This window comes from Sciurus carolinensis, chromosome 16 (assembly GCF_902686445.1).
Source record: "Sciurus carolinensis chromosome 16, mSciCar1.2, whole genome shotgun sequence".
Lineage (NCBI taxonomy): Eukaryota > Metazoa > Chordata > Mammalia > Rodentia > Sciuridae > Sciurus > Sciurus carolinensis.
In genome coordinates, this window is record NC_062228.1 from 878,191 (window position 1) to 890,107 (window position 11,917).

The 11,917-nt window shown below is 60.3% G+C and overlaps 2 protein-coding genes across 5 annotated transcripts; one reads left to right on the plus strand and one right to left on the minus strand.

Moving 5' to 3' along the window:
* The first annotated feature begins 1,468 nt into the window (after nt 1-1,468).
* On the plus strand, nt 1,469-4,581 carry Pabpn1l (PABPN1 like, cytoplasmic). Its single transcript, XM_047529164.1, has 7 exons — nt 1,469-1,809; nt 2,176-2,311; nt 2,409-2,476; nt 2,971-3,077; nt 3,167-3,254; nt 3,701-3,843; nt 4,265-4,581. The coding sequence occupies exons 1-7, from the start codon at nt 1,558-1,560 to the stop codon at nt 4,302-4,304; spliced, it is 834 nt and encodes a 277-aa protein (XP_047385120.1). The 5' UTR covers nt 1,469-1,557; the 3' UTR covers nt 4,305-4,581.
* A 2,743-nt stretch (nt 4,582-7,324) lies between these two features.
* Trappc2l (trafficking protein particle complex subunit 2L) lies at nt 7,325-11,860 on the minus strand. Of its 4 annotated transcripts, none has more exons than XM_047528619.1 (5): nt 11,775-11,860; nt 10,330-10,502; nt 9,477-9,564; nt 9,261-9,340; nt 7,325-8,316 (listed from the first exon to the last, which is right to left on the minus strand). In XM_047528619.1, exons 1-5 carry the CDS (start codon nt 11,805-11,807, stop codon nt 8,271-8,273), a joined length of 420 nt encoding a protein of 139 aa, XP_047384575.1. In that variant the 5' UTR covers nt 11,808-11,860; the 3' UTR covers nt 7,325-8,270. The 4 variants fall into 4 exon arrangements, with proteins under 4 accessions (XP_047384575.1, XP_047384574.1, XP_047384577.1 ...); XM_047528618.1 differs by lacking the exon at nt 11,775-11,860 and adding an exon at nt 11,202-11,308; XM_047528621.1 differs by lacking the exon at nt 9,477-9,564 and having other exon boundaries at nt 10,332-10,502.
* Nucleotides 11,861-11,917: the final 57 nt, after the last annotated feature.

Sequence of the window (11,917 nt, forward strand, 5' to 3'; positions counted from 1 at the left end):
TGAAATGTCCAGTACGGTCACCCATCTCAAGCTGCCGGGCGGGGCCACCTGTGTCCTGACAGGCGAGAATCTGGCGCCAGGCTGTGGCACTCTGGGGCCTGGAGGAAGGGTCTGTGACCAACACACGGCCAGGCTTGGTGCGTGGTGTATTCTGAAGGTGTGGAAAAGGCCGCGCGGGGCGCACTGTCCCGGGCCGGGCACCTGGGGGCCTGCTGGGCTGGAGCACAGCCGTCTCAGGGCAGCGTGGGGGTGACAGAGATTTTCCACTGCAGACGCTGAGCTCAGAGCAGTCTGGCCAGGCTGGGCCACGTCCAGCACTCTTGGCGTGGACACAGCCCGCAGTGTCCTGCCTCCCACATGGAGGTGGAGGGGTGTCTGAGCCACACAACAGGGGAGGGGTGCAGCCCATAGGGGAGCTGCCCTGGGCAGCTAGTCTGACCTCAGCATGGACATGGACGCTGCTCCGAGACACTCTGGTTTGCCAGGGGAGACCTGGAGTGAAAAACTGACGCAGGACAGAGGGAGTGACCCAGGCACAGTGGCCACTGGTGGGGAGGAGCAGCCGGGGAGGCTTCCGGGAAGCAGCAGTCAGGGCACATGGCCCTGGGGTCCTGCCCACCAGCGTGTGTGGTGGTGGAGGGCAGGAGGCCATTTGCTCAGATCTTCTTTCTCCAGGGCTCATGGCTGCCCAGAGAAATCCTTCCCTCGCGGGCTGCCAGGGACGCAGAGCTTTGGGTCAGCCTCTTGGAGGTGAGAACAGACCCGAGCCAGTGAGGGAGGGGCGAGCTGGGGTCGACAGCTTCCCAGGCTGCAGCGGCCGCCACATCCTCACCCCTGCCCTGCTCCCCAGTGCAGCACCACCCTCGGCACTGGCCATCTCTCCTCCCCCATCCCAAAGGTCCCGGGAAGAGACCCCAGTGGCCAGCTTGGGGCCCGAGTTGCAGACAGCATGACTGTGGGCCTGGGGTGGGTGGGCCGCTGTGTGCACTGCACACCTGGCCTGGGGCACAGAGGCAGCTCAGGAAGCAGCAGTCGGAGTCCCACCAGAATCTGGTCAGGGTGAACTGTGGTCACAGCATGCTTCCAGAGCAGCCACTCCAGTGGACGCGGGGACACGCCGTAGTAACTGCTGGCTAAAGGGTCTCATCCACCTCAAGGGGCTCCAACCTAAATGTGGCCCTAAGCAGGGTGGGGAGGTGCCTGAACGAGGTGGTTGCCTCTCTCTGGGCCCAGGACGCCCCATGGGCCTGCCTATGCCCTGCATGGCCTGCTGCTGCAGGCATGTCTGCGAGGGGTGTGGACAGCCTGGGGACCAGGGAGCTCACGGCGAGGCCAGCCCTCCACAGGCCAGACTCGGCTCCTCCTCCCTGGAAGGTCCTAGGTGCCTGCCAGGTGAGGAGGAAGGCGTAGGCGGGTCTGCCCTCTGCCCTCTCAGGCTGGAGGCCCTCTTCAGTGGCAAGTGGGAGCAGCTGTCCTGGGTGGGCTTAAAACCCAGGTCCAGGCAGGTGTGGGCGTGAGGTGAGCGAAGGAGCCTGGCCCACCAGCCTCCAACCCGCCATGGGGCCCTTCCTGAGCCATGCTCTCTTCCCGCCGCCTACTGAGGCCTGGCTCCAGACGGTCTCCTGGGATCCTGAGGCCCAGGGCTGGGGGGCCTGGAGGGGGACCGAGAAGACCCCTCTGGGGTCCGGGAGTGGGGGTGGGCGGGAGGAGCAGGGAGGGGAAGCTGAGGAGGACGAGAGAGACGCCAGCTTTCTGCTGTCCCTGCTGCAGCTGGAGAGTCCTGCCGAGAGCCCAGAGCCTGACCAGGTAGCATCTTGTGGGGTGGCTGAGCGCTGGCACCAGGGGGAGGGCACGGGGACAGGAACTGACGGCTGCAACTGACTCAGGGAGATGCCTGCTGCCTACCAGCCCGGGAGAGGCAGCATTGAGGTGAGGCCTGGGCTGCAGACCAGGCAGCCTCTAGCTGGGGAGGCCTTGGGGCAGAGTCAGGGCCTCTGTGGGCCCAAGAGCTTCCCTGCAGCCTGAGGCTTCAGAAGGAGGTGTCCTGTCCAGAGAAGGGCTCACCCCGAAGGGGTTGCAGCCTCTGCCGGGGCTGGCCAGTCACAGCTGCCCTCCTCTGGAGAAGCCCACAAGCTGTCCCCCTCCCAGGTTCATGGTGGGCATGGGCTGCAAGAGCTGGAGGCCATCAAGCTGAAGCTGTGGGCCTTGGAGCAGGCCAAGGTGCGGCTGGAACCACCCAGTGTGCAGGGCAAGACCAGGGACGAGGACAGCACAGGGGCTGGGCAGCTGCTGAGCAGCCCTAGGACCCTAGGTAGGAGCCCCAAGATCTCTGCGGGCCTGGGTGACTCCCTGAGGGGTGGAAGGTGCCCACCCTGGGGGCTGCTGGTCCTCAGGCCCCGTCTCCACAGGCTGCCCCTTCCCTGGGACCCCCAAGGAGAAGGTGGAGGCTGACCACAGATCCATCTACGTGGGCAACGTGAGTGGCAGGGAAGGCAGCAGGACACATCCCTCCCAGTGGGCATCCAGCCTGGTGGTCACGCCATGTCCTCTGATGGCACTGGCAAGGTGGAGGGAGAGAGGGCATGAGTGAGCAAACCCAAAGGCCTCCAGGAAGGACAGGAGGGTGGGTCTGACTGTCCCTTGGAGGCAACGTGGGCCTGCCATCCCGCATGGGGTCTCACCAGCAGCACCCAGAGTGGGATTTTCGGGTGAGGTTTACGGCCTTTGAAAAGCCATTTGCCCCCTGCCCAAGCCGAGGCCCCTGGTCACAGCCCGTGGTGCAGAGGACGGCCACACCACAGGAGGGAGCCCCCCTCAGCCTGTCCTCCCACCCTCTGGGGACCAGGGCCTCAATGCCCCCCAGCCATGGGCCCAATCTTGGGGGTCCTCCCAACCCCTCTGCCAAGAAGACCCTGAGGGAGCGAGGCCTCTGCAGAGCCCAGGCCTGCAGCCCTGCCATGCCACAAGCAGGTGGACTACGGGGGCACGGCCAGGGAGCTGGAGGCCCACTTCCACCACTGCGGCGAGGTCCACCGCGTCACCATCCTGTGCGACAAGTTCTCAGGACACCCCAAGGGGTTGGTGTGGGGCCTCGGGCAGGGCCGGGGGGCAGCAGGGCTAGGTGGGCAGTGGGGCTGGGCCCTCACCGTGCCCACCCTGCCCCCAGCTATGCCTACATAGAGTTTGCCTCCAAGAGCTCTGCCCAGGCGGCCATGGAGCTGGATGAGAGTGTCTTCCGCGGCCGGGTCATCAAGGTATGCGTCTCTGGCGTCCTGCCCACCCCTCGGCCCCCACTGCACTGCAGTGCTGAGCACTTCTTAACCCAAGAATCCTCGGAGAGGAAAACAGGTGCAGAGAGGCTGGAGCACCTACCCAAGGACACACAGCTGCCCCAGCCAACCCTTCTCTGTGTGCCTCGGGCAAGTGGCAGGACATGGCCAGGGCGGGGTGTAAAAGGAGCCTCAGACCCTCAGTCCCAGGCCTGGTCTGGGTGTGGTCCAGGGGAGGCGCTCTGCTCCCAAGCCCTTTGCCGGGGGTGTTGGTGATCACCAGGCACGTCATGTCAATATGGCTGCATCCAGGTACAAGGCCCAGTGGGGATCTCAAGGAGCTTGTGGGCCCAGCCTGGGGCTGGTGCTAGGCCATCCTGGCCAGGAGGAGGCAGGGACAATGGCAGGACCCATGTGGCCTCTGGTGACAGGTACTTCCCAAGAGGACCAACTTCCCAGGGATCAGCTCCACAGACCGAGGGGGCCTGCGGGGACCACCAGGTTCCAGGGCCACAGCCTTGCTGTGTAGTGGCCTCCAGTGCAGGTCCCAGTTCAGACCTCGTGGGCAACACTGGTGAGTGGGCTGTGTGGGTGTCAGCTGGGGATGGGTGGCAGGGGTCCCCAGAGCCTCATCTGACGGGGCTCAGAGGCTGCTGGCACTTCTCTAGCAGAGGCCTGGCCACAGCTGCCCGGGTCTGAGTCAAGGCCTGCGTGAGTGCAGAGGGCACTGTCCACTGGAGGGGCTGCCCCCGCTTGGTCCCACCAGGCTCAACTGCGCCCTTGTGGGGGTGTGGCCTGTGGCAGGGTTGCTCTTGCAGATGGGCATTTTGGACACACAGCAGCTGCCAGATCAGGGTTCTTCCCTGCCCCGGGGCCCTCCCAGGAAAGCTGGAGCCATGGCAGGCCCAAGCAGCCCTCATCCTGCCGTCCGGGGCCCGTGGGCCAGGTGCCCTCCTGCCTGAAGGCCTCAGGGTGTGCTCTCCCTGTCCCCACAGGCCCCGCGGAAGAGCCTCTCCGCGTTTCTCGCCGTACTGAAGGCACAGCGTTTTGAGGGCAGGGTCAGGAGGAATGGCCAAGTTTCCCTGGGGGACAAGTGCTCCAGATGGCCGTGTTGGTGTGGCTGAACGGTCCACCATGGTGGGCTGGACCCCAGGGTCACTGCCACGAGTCACACGGTTGGCCCATGGGTGGTGGGCCGGGGGCTCCGGGAGAGGGGCAGGAGGAGGGGCAGGCAGGGGTGTGGCTGGGATGGGCTTACTTGGCTCTTCAACCAACTCATTTTAAAGGAAAAGAGAAACCTGTGTGTCTTAGAATAAAGCATAAGTTATTAAATTTGAATATTTTAAAAGCATATGACAGGTCTCTTCCAAGTTCACTCCGCGTCTTTCTCTGGGTGGACTCCAGAGGGCGCTGTGGATATGGCTCAGGGTCCCAGAGAACAGGGTGGCTACCCCACACCATGCAGCCTCCACACCAGATCTGGACCTCCAGGGCACAGCTGGCCACCCCCTCCTCACCTGGGGGTACCTGGCATAGGCCCACCTCATCAGGTCAGGAAGCAGAAGTGGAGACCTGCTGGGGCACCTCGTCCTGGTGGAAGCAGTCACTCAGGTCCTCCTGGAGGGGGGCCTGTGCCCCCGCTGCGTTCAGAGCCCACAGGGAGCAGGGCCAGGCTGCAGGTCCGCCAAGTCCCAGGGGAGCTTCCCCTCCCACAGGAGCGCTCTGGCTGCCTGTGACCCAGACTCCACTTCTCCCTATGCCCCCAATCTTCCCCTCATAACCTTGGGTCAGTGTTGGCCTTTCCAGCAAGGGGAGGGGTGACCCGGAAATAGGACCACACTCCAACCTCCAGAGTCTGTCAATGTGACCTCACTTGGTAAAGAACATTTTCAATTTTTTTTTTTTTTTTTTAATGCAGAACGGGATTAAACCATGGGTACTTTATCACTGAGCTACATCCCCAGCCCTGTTTATTTTTTGAGACAGGGTCTTGCTAAGTTGCCCAGGCTGGCCTGGAACTTGTGAGCCTCCTGCCTCAGCCTCCCAAGTGGCTGGGATTACAGGCGTAGCCACCCCAACCTGACTCATCCAGAAATCTTTCAACACATTTTCAAAGACTTTCTTTCCAGCAGAGCATGACAATGCACACCTGTAATCCCAGCTACTCAAGAGGCTGAGGCGGGAGGATGGTGAGTTTGAGGCCAGCCTGGGTAACAGACCACATCCCAAAACAAAAACAAGCCAGGCATGGCGATGCATGCACGAAACCCAGTGGCTCAGGAGGATCACAAGTTCAAAGCCAGCCTCAGCAACTAAGCAAGGTCCTAAGCAACTCAGTAAGACCCTGTCTCTAAATAAAATTTTGAAAGGGGGTGGAGTTGGAGATGAGGCTCAGTGCTAAAGCGCCCTTGGATTCAATCTCTGGTACCTAAAGCCCTCCAGATGAGTTTCTCCTGGACCACCTGAGGACCCTAGGGTTAATGACACGTGAGACTGAAACCCAGAAATGCCAAGAAGACACGGAGAAGGGAGAGGAAGAGGCTGGAGAGATGCACCCACAGGTCAAGGGCTGCCAAGAATCGCCAGAGCCAGAGCTGCTTTAGGCCCCCAGTCTGTGGTACTGTTGGCACAGCCCAGGAAACCAGGCAGCGCTGGCTTAGTTCAGGGCCCCGTGTCTGCTAAGTCAGGCGTCCAGTTGGCCTGGGGTCTGCTCCACCGGATGGGCATTGCAGTCTGCAAGTGAGCAACCATGGACGTTTGCCCCAGGGCACATGCACATCTGGCTCCAGGGTGGACTTGGGTGCAGGCCCACCTGGGGGGGGGGACGAGAGGCTGAGGGCAGAGCCTGCTGGGCCACTCAGGGAAGGGGCATGGCTCCTGAGCAGAGGCTCACATGGTGGCTCCAGCCTGCCACCCCAGCCCTTCCTCCCCAGGGCCCAGGGACCGACTGCCACACCCATGGGCACGCAGCGCCCGAGAGTCTTCTGGCCCACAGCGTAGCTTGCTCCTTCCCGGGAGGCAGTCCTCAGCGTCCGGCATTGGGCTGCGTGGTGGTGCGGAGGCACTCTGGCCATAGAGGGCGGGCAACCAACCAGCACAGCCAAGGGAGCAGTGCTGGAGTGGGAGGGAAGGCAGCTGGGCTGGAGGAGCCGCAGAGCCACCTGGGTGGGAGCAGCGGCCGGGCTGTACCAGGGAGGGGCTGGCCTCAGGGCAGCGAGTGGACCCCACTGCATGCACTGTCCACACATGGAGAAGTCACTCCTAATTCTGGTCTTCTAGAGCCTGGAATGGGGACGCCACCCAACGATGTGTAGGAGAGCCCTCTCCTGAAGAGCACTTAGGTTGGTCTGGCTACCCTAACAGAACACCCACACAGCAGGGCTTAAACAAGAGAGGAGTCTGTTCTGTTCTCTCATGTGCAAAAAGCTGAATGAAAGCAGTCCCGGGCCGCATGCCAGCCAGCGCCAGACTCCTCACTGGTCCCTGTACACACAGCATGAGCCTTGTCCTCATGCCCTCAAGAGGGCTACCTGAGCTCCAGACATCGTACCCATGCTCCAGATAGGATATGGTGACAGATGCTCCCTAAGCCATGAACCCCCTTTTAAAGGTCTCTCCCGCAGTTCTCCTCCAACACCACCCACTGAAACACCTTAACTACCTATCCTGCTAGGACAGGTGCCAAGATAGGTGCTAGGGAGGCAGCCAGGATGCCACACCTGGGCTGCAGTCCCCTCCTCCCTCTCCAAACGCAAGGCTCTTGTTGGAGACCAAGGCCCCCGGAGTACTGGGGTCCAGGACGTCAGAATCAGCCACTGCTCACGGCACCTCCCAGTCCTGCCCTGGTCTTCCTGTTCCCGTGGGTGACCGAGGTCCAGGGCTTTCTTCTTACGTATTTTTAGAAATCAACACCATGCTCACTGGAAGGTGAGTCCAAAGCTGGGCGGAGAAGCAGCTCACCTCCCACAGCCCTGCAGCCCCAGGGTGTGCACGCCACCCGGCCCAGGCACCCGGGTCCCAGAGTCCTGGACGACCTGCACGGGAGGGCAGGTCCAGGACTCAGGAGCCAATGGCTTTAAAGACATTTAAATCCACAAAAAGAAAAGAAAGAAAGGAATTGCCAGGGCACGGTGGCCACATCTATAACGCCAGCAACTCGGAAGGCTGAGGCAGGAGGACCACAAATTCAAGGCCAGCCTGGGCCAGTTAGCCGGACCCTCAACAACTTCATGAGACCCTGTCTCAAAATAAAAATGTTTAAAAAGGGCTGAAGATGTGGCTCTGTGGTAAAGTGCCCCTGGCTCCAATCCCCAGTACCAAAAAAAAAGACCATCACCACTCAGACATGCCATCCGATGACAGAAAGAAAGACAGCCCCGGCCACCTGACCCTGAGAAGGAGCTGCCTCCGTCCTGGTCAGTTAGGACTGCTATCTGGCTTTTGCTGTGAGGTCTCAGGGGAAGCCCTGGCTGGGAGCACCAGTCTGGACGCCACACGTCTTCTAACCACTTTGGACTCAAACAGGAGGGAAGCCTCTGCCATTTGGAATGCAGAGGCAAGTCAGGAATCGTGCCCACTAGGCGGAGATTTTAGCCCATGTCTACAAGGGAAGACAGGTCCCACAATGAGAGCCCTCCTGCTCCTGGAAGGTGGGCAGCTACCCCATGCCTCCACCCTCAAGGCTGGTTCTGGACTGTCCAGCCTACCAAGGCCCCAGCAAGAGCTGAGAGGCAGAGGCCGATGTCCTGCCCCTGTCCCTCCTGCTGTGGCCACAGCCTCCCCTTCACACCACTGGGGACCCTCTGCACGGTCCCTCAGCAGAGCCTCTGCTGTCAGAGAAGAACAAAGTGGATCTCACCTCCAAAGTTCTTTAGTGGAGAGGTGCCATGCAAAGCCCCACCCAGCCCCTGCACGAGGCAACACTCAGGACAGAAGAGACAAAAGCAGAGGTCTCTAGGCACAGTTCCGCACAAGCTGCGTCTCTTCAGAGCAGAGTCCTGCTCAGCACACCTGGATCATCATAGACGTCACCATGTTGTCGAAGGCCCTACACAGGGAAACGGGCCCGTTCAGAGGCAGGCGGCCTCCCAGCCTGGGTCCCTCTGCTGGGCACCAAGTTACTGCCCCATCCCCAGGATGCTCAGGTAAGTGAACTCCAACGAGGCCGGGCTCGCTGCACACCAGGAATGAGATCGCCCTCACCTCTGCAGTCACACGTGCTCCCCACAGCTGTCCCTGCAGGTCCTCCCAGGGTCGGGGCCTGAAGGTCACAGCGGGTCAGGGAGGGAGGTGGGCAGGCAGCTGTGAGCACAGTGCTGGCCCTGCCCTGTGGAGCCTGGCAACGCCTGCTGCTCTCACCTGGGGCCCAGGGTGACTGGACACACAGGGTCCAGGCTAAGGGAAGGCCCTCTGGGGAACTGTCCTGAACACAGGATTCTGGGAGGCAGGTCTGGAGCAGAGCTCACGCAGCCCGGCTCCTCATGGAATGCCTCTGTGAGGTGTACTCGGGCCTCGAGTGGTCTCACTCATTGCTCTACTTGTCTGTGGGGCTAGGATCGAATCCAGGGCCCCATGCATGCTAGGCAAGCAATCTACCACTGCGCTACCCACCCCACCAAGTCCGTCCGTTTGAAGACAACCTGGAAAATGCCTGCAATCCAAGTTCCTAACCATCCCAGTTCAACATGAAAAGTAGCTCAGGCAATGACACAGCAGATCTCCTCCCTGAACTGGTGTCCATAAGCTTGGGCCTTTGCCAAGCTTCCTGAGTGGACTTAAATATTCCTGGAGTTCAACCAGGAAACCAAATGGGCAAGTTCTGCCCCTCCTATCTGCTCTGTACCTGGAGGTTTGCATCAGAGCTGGATCAGAGGATCAAGGTTTCACTGCTTTGAAACTGACACCTGGGGGAACAGGGCTCATGGCTCCCCAACTTTCCAATTCAGCAAGGCAGGCCTTATACAGAGAGCAAACCAGAAAGCATGGGCCCACCTGGACTGGATTCGGTCCCCAGGGTTATAGAAGGGGTTGCACATCACGTCTGTGTATGAGTTATGCAGCTTCCGGAACATCTGAAACAAGATCCAACAATGGTTTAAATGAAAATATACACATGGCTATTGCCAGACCTTTGACTTCTCAGTATTTCAACACAGTGAGAAAGAGAATACACAACCCCCACATGTGGCCTCAGACCCCTGCACCTACACTGCGAATTTCGTTGTCTCGAAGGGCTGTGTTGGAGGAATCCACCACCATGACAAACTTCACCTTGGAGTTGGTCACGTAGCCATATCTTCATAGCAAGTCAGGGAACATGCTCTAACATGGGACGCATGACAGCAACTGACACAGCCCCACATCAAGAGCCTGTGAGCCAAGGGACCTCTGTGTGCCCTCGTTTGGAGGAGCCAGACACCCTGAGTCACAGGAAAGGCCCAAGTCAGGCCAGGCCTGCAGCAACCATGCAGGTGTGAGACCAGACACCTGGGGTGCCAATTCACAGATCCCAAGTCCTTCCGTCTACCAGGGATGCTCACCCTCTTTCTAAATCAGTACTAGGCCCAGAAAGCTAATTGCAAAACCAACATTTCATAGATAAGGTGAACCCCCAGCCCCCGCCACCTGCCCCAGAGGTCATATCATAGCGTAACACACGGCTCCCAGGTCAATGTTGCTGTGCACAAGTTACATTACTGCCTGAGAGGACGTCTCTGAACTCCGTGGTCTCAACTGATTTATCCCAAGGAAAAGAGCTTCCAGTAGTGCATGAGGCAGGACCCAACAATGACATCACTGCTAGACAAAGGTGGCAGCCCCTGCAAAGCACAGAAGACACACTGCAGGTACAGAGCAAGGGAGGCCCCTGTGCTCCCGGGAGCACGCAAGTCTTGCATTTCCCAAATGCATCTTCAATTAAAGGGAGATGAAAACTGAGGCCTTTGTTAGCTTCAGGCCCCTCAGTTCCCTGGCCAGCTGAAACTCTCCCTTTTTTATTTTTCAAGTGTTTCCCAAAGCTCATCCTGAGATTACAAGGGTGATGCAGTATCCTAAAAGATACACCTTGTAGTCCTCTGTTGGGTAGAGCAGGCCCAGGTAGAGCTCCCTCTGGTCCACCAGGGCCTTCCCCATGGTGGAGATCTTCTCGTCCACCACATCCAGGGAGGTGTGCACCATGTAGTGGAACTTCAGCTCGCTCTCCATGGGGGTGCTGCGGATGTACAGAGGGTAATTCTGCAAGAAAGGACAGTGACAGCTGAAAGGACAGGAATCCACCCAGCCCATGCCAGTTCTGACTAGAGCTCAAGAGCCCTCTAAGAGTGGTCCTGTGGCCCACCCCAACCCCAGGGGACGTGTCCTCACTCTAAAGCCTACAGCTTATTTCTCCATGCTGCTGTGGGTGTGGCCTTCAACAGCCTAACCTAATCCAAGCAGGTTTATGCAGAGGGGCAATACAAGGGTGGGCAGAAAGGACCCATGAAAAGGGGTTCAAGTGCAGCCTGAAGACTGGCCCTATCGCCTGGATGGGCCACTCACCTTCCTGGGGTCCACTGCACCCTGGCCACCTTTCCCTCTGTGGAGCCATCCCAGCATGGCACCATGAATGCCAGCTGTTTCTAACACACCATGCAAGGACAGGGACCCTCTCACTAAGCCCTTGGAGGCTTGGCTCAGCCTCCTCACCTCTGCACTGCTGCTTGTCCTGGCCACAGCACCTTTCCTGGACTCCCCCAGACGCCTGCCCAGCACAGGGAAATGCAGAGATCTAGTGAACACTAAGTAGGCTCACACCTACTGATACCGGATCAACAGATCTGCAAATAGTCCCTGACACAGAATGATTCCACAAGACTGAACTTCAGCACGAGTTTTTCGAGCCACTAAATGTACTTTGCTGTGTGACATAAGCCCACCCTAAGTAGGAGCACCTACTAAGCAAGTGCTAAGCTGTGGCGTGATCTCAGAGGGAAGCCCGCCAAGAGCCTGGACAGGCCACATCCCTGCCGCCTCGGAATCCAGTCTCAGGAAGAATGGCCGGGAAACAGGTTCCCTGTAAGCAGGAGCATGTAAGTAGCCCTGAGCTCCTTCCTAAGCCTTCAGAAAGAGCTTTCGGGAGGAAACGCGCGGCCAGCGCCAGTGGGTGGGAGCCGGGGAGCGGGGCTGCAAGAGCCGCGGGCAGGGTGAGCGCGCAGGGCCCGCCTGGGGCCGCGGGCAGGCTTGGCGGGAGAGAAGGTGCAGGTGGCATGGGAAGGGGACGCCACACTAAGCCGCCGGGAGCCCGGGACAGCTTTCGGCGCAGGCACAACACGACCCCAGCCGTTCCTAAACAGCACTGGGGAGAGGCAGCAGGACCGGAAAAGGGGGGCGAGCGGAGGCTGCGGGAGGAAAACCGCAGAACTCCGGGCGGCGCGGCCCCGGGGATCGGCGGGCACCGGGCTGGGGCAAGGTCGGGCCGGGGGCGCGGGCCGGGGCTGGAGGCCGCACTCCGCCATCCGCCGCACGCACCTCCTTAGCGATCACCGCGATGCATACCGCCATCTTGGGAGGCCGCGCGCGTCACGTGACCGCCGCCGGCCCCGCCCTTCGGCCCGTCACTCAGCAGTCCCCCGCCCCTCGCGCTGCGGCGGACTCGGCAGGGCCCCGCCCAC

Bases quoted from the DNA above. Each gene is read 5' to 3' on its own strand.
- Trappc2l (XM_047528618.1), bottom strand. From the start codon at position 11,267: ATGTGGCCTGTCCAGGCTCTTGGCGGGCTTCCCTCTGAGATCACGCCA. The intron at 10,503-11,201 runs GTAGGTGCTCCT...CCTTTCTTGCAG, and splicing joins CACAGCTTAGCACTTGCTTA to AATTACCCTCTGTACATCCG. The intron at 8,317-9,260 runs GTGGGCCCATGC...TTCCCTGTGTAG, and splicing joins GGGGACCGAATCCAGTCCAG to GGCCTTCGACAACATGGTGA.
- Pabpn1l (XM_047529164.1), top strand. From the start codon at position 1,558: ATGGGGCCCTTCCTGAGCCATGCTCTCTTCCCGCCGCCTACTGAGGCC. The intron at 1,810-2,175 runs GCATCTTGTGGG...GGGCTGCAAGAG, and splicing joins GCCCAGAGCCTGACCAGGTA to CTGGAGGCCATCAAGCTGAA. The intron at 2,477-2,970 runs GTGAGTGGCAGG...TGCCACAAGCAG, and splicing joins GATCCATCTACGTGGGCAAC to GTGGACTACGGGGGCACGGC.